We start from the raw sequence: 1126 nt of genomic DNA on the forward strand, positions 1-1126 counted from the left end.
ACTTAATTAGTTTAACTAAATAAAGCACTATTATAAATAACACCTAAAACAACTAACCTTCTCCATCAACGTCACAATACTCTCCAATGTAATTCCCTTTGCATCTAAAAAATACAATACCAACAATGAGTTACAAAAAAGTGTTCATTTCCGAAATTCATCTCATATGTAAGATATTAAAGTAGCAAAATATTGGTGTTTTACTGAAACAGTCAATAATGAAATTTGTATACGTGTGTTTAATAGACGGCCAGTGAATGGCCTTGTGGTTGGTGCGTCAGATTTAAAACCGAGGATCTCGGGTTTGAGATGTGGTGCTCCAAACACGTTTTGCACTTTATGAGTGGCCACTGGTTGACTGCTTGCCTTCCCTTCGAACCGCAATTCAAAAATTGCTTATGGCTGTGCTTCGACCATGGAGGTCTCTGACCTGGCCGTTTGGCTCGTCACATACATAAAGTGTCATTCTGGTGAACAGGTAACAAACAATTTATTTAGATCTGATAGATTTGTTTGTTTACCACAGCTTAGATCGTTACATATATTTTGTACTTGAATTGTTTGTTGTTAATGTAGCATTAAGTGGTTCTTGTAAGACACTCTGTATAAAATAATGTTATCGTGATACATTTTTTTCATTTAAGGACTTAATAATAAAAGACTGACACAAATGGTTTATTTTGACGCAGAGTTTTGATTAAGACAACATATTCACGGAAACACTACATTCATAAAAAAATATTTATTCGAGAAAAAAATAACTGTTTAACGAACTGAGCTGGAAGATCAAATATTCCTGGTGAAAACATGTGAATGTTTTTGTTTTATCAGTATTTTTAAACAAACTGCACTTAAAGAAACCTAAACGTATTTATGAAAGCCACCTATTAAAGCATACATGAGAAGTACGTGCAGTCTGCTCAAAATTACTTTCAAGACACCTACGTAGACTAACGAAACCAATCTATCAACATAAACTTATAAAGTGGGTGCAGTCTGTTTAAAATTACTTTCAAGACACCTACGTAGACTAACGAAACCAATCTATCAACATAAACTTATAAAGTGGGTGCAGTCTGTTTAAAATTACTTTCAAGACACCTACGTAGACTAACGAAACCAATCT

General features: G+C 33.8%; 1 protein-coding gene across 1 annotated transcript in view; it reads right to left on the minus strand.

Moving 5' to 3' along the window:
* Window positions 1–647: 647 nt before the first annotated feature.
* LOC106468342 overlaps window positions 648–1126 on the minus strand; it is a 9775-nt gene continuing 9296 nt past the window's right edge. Inside the window, exon 6 of the mRNA XM_022396675.1 lies at window positions 648–722. Within this exon, the coding sequence (XP_022252383.1) occupies window positions 648–722 (75 nt within the window). The remainder of the gene's footprint in view (window positions 723–1126) is intronic.

The sequence above is a fragment of the Limulus polyphemus genome, unplaced genomic scaffold (assembly GCF_000517525.1).
Source record: "Limulus polyphemus unplaced genomic scaffold, Limulus_polyphemus-2.1.2 Scaffold2972, whole genome shotgun sequence".
In the NCBI taxonomy this organism is placed as follows: Eukaryota; Metazoa; Arthropoda; class Merostomata; order Xiphosura; family Limulidae; genus Limulus; species Limulus polyphemus.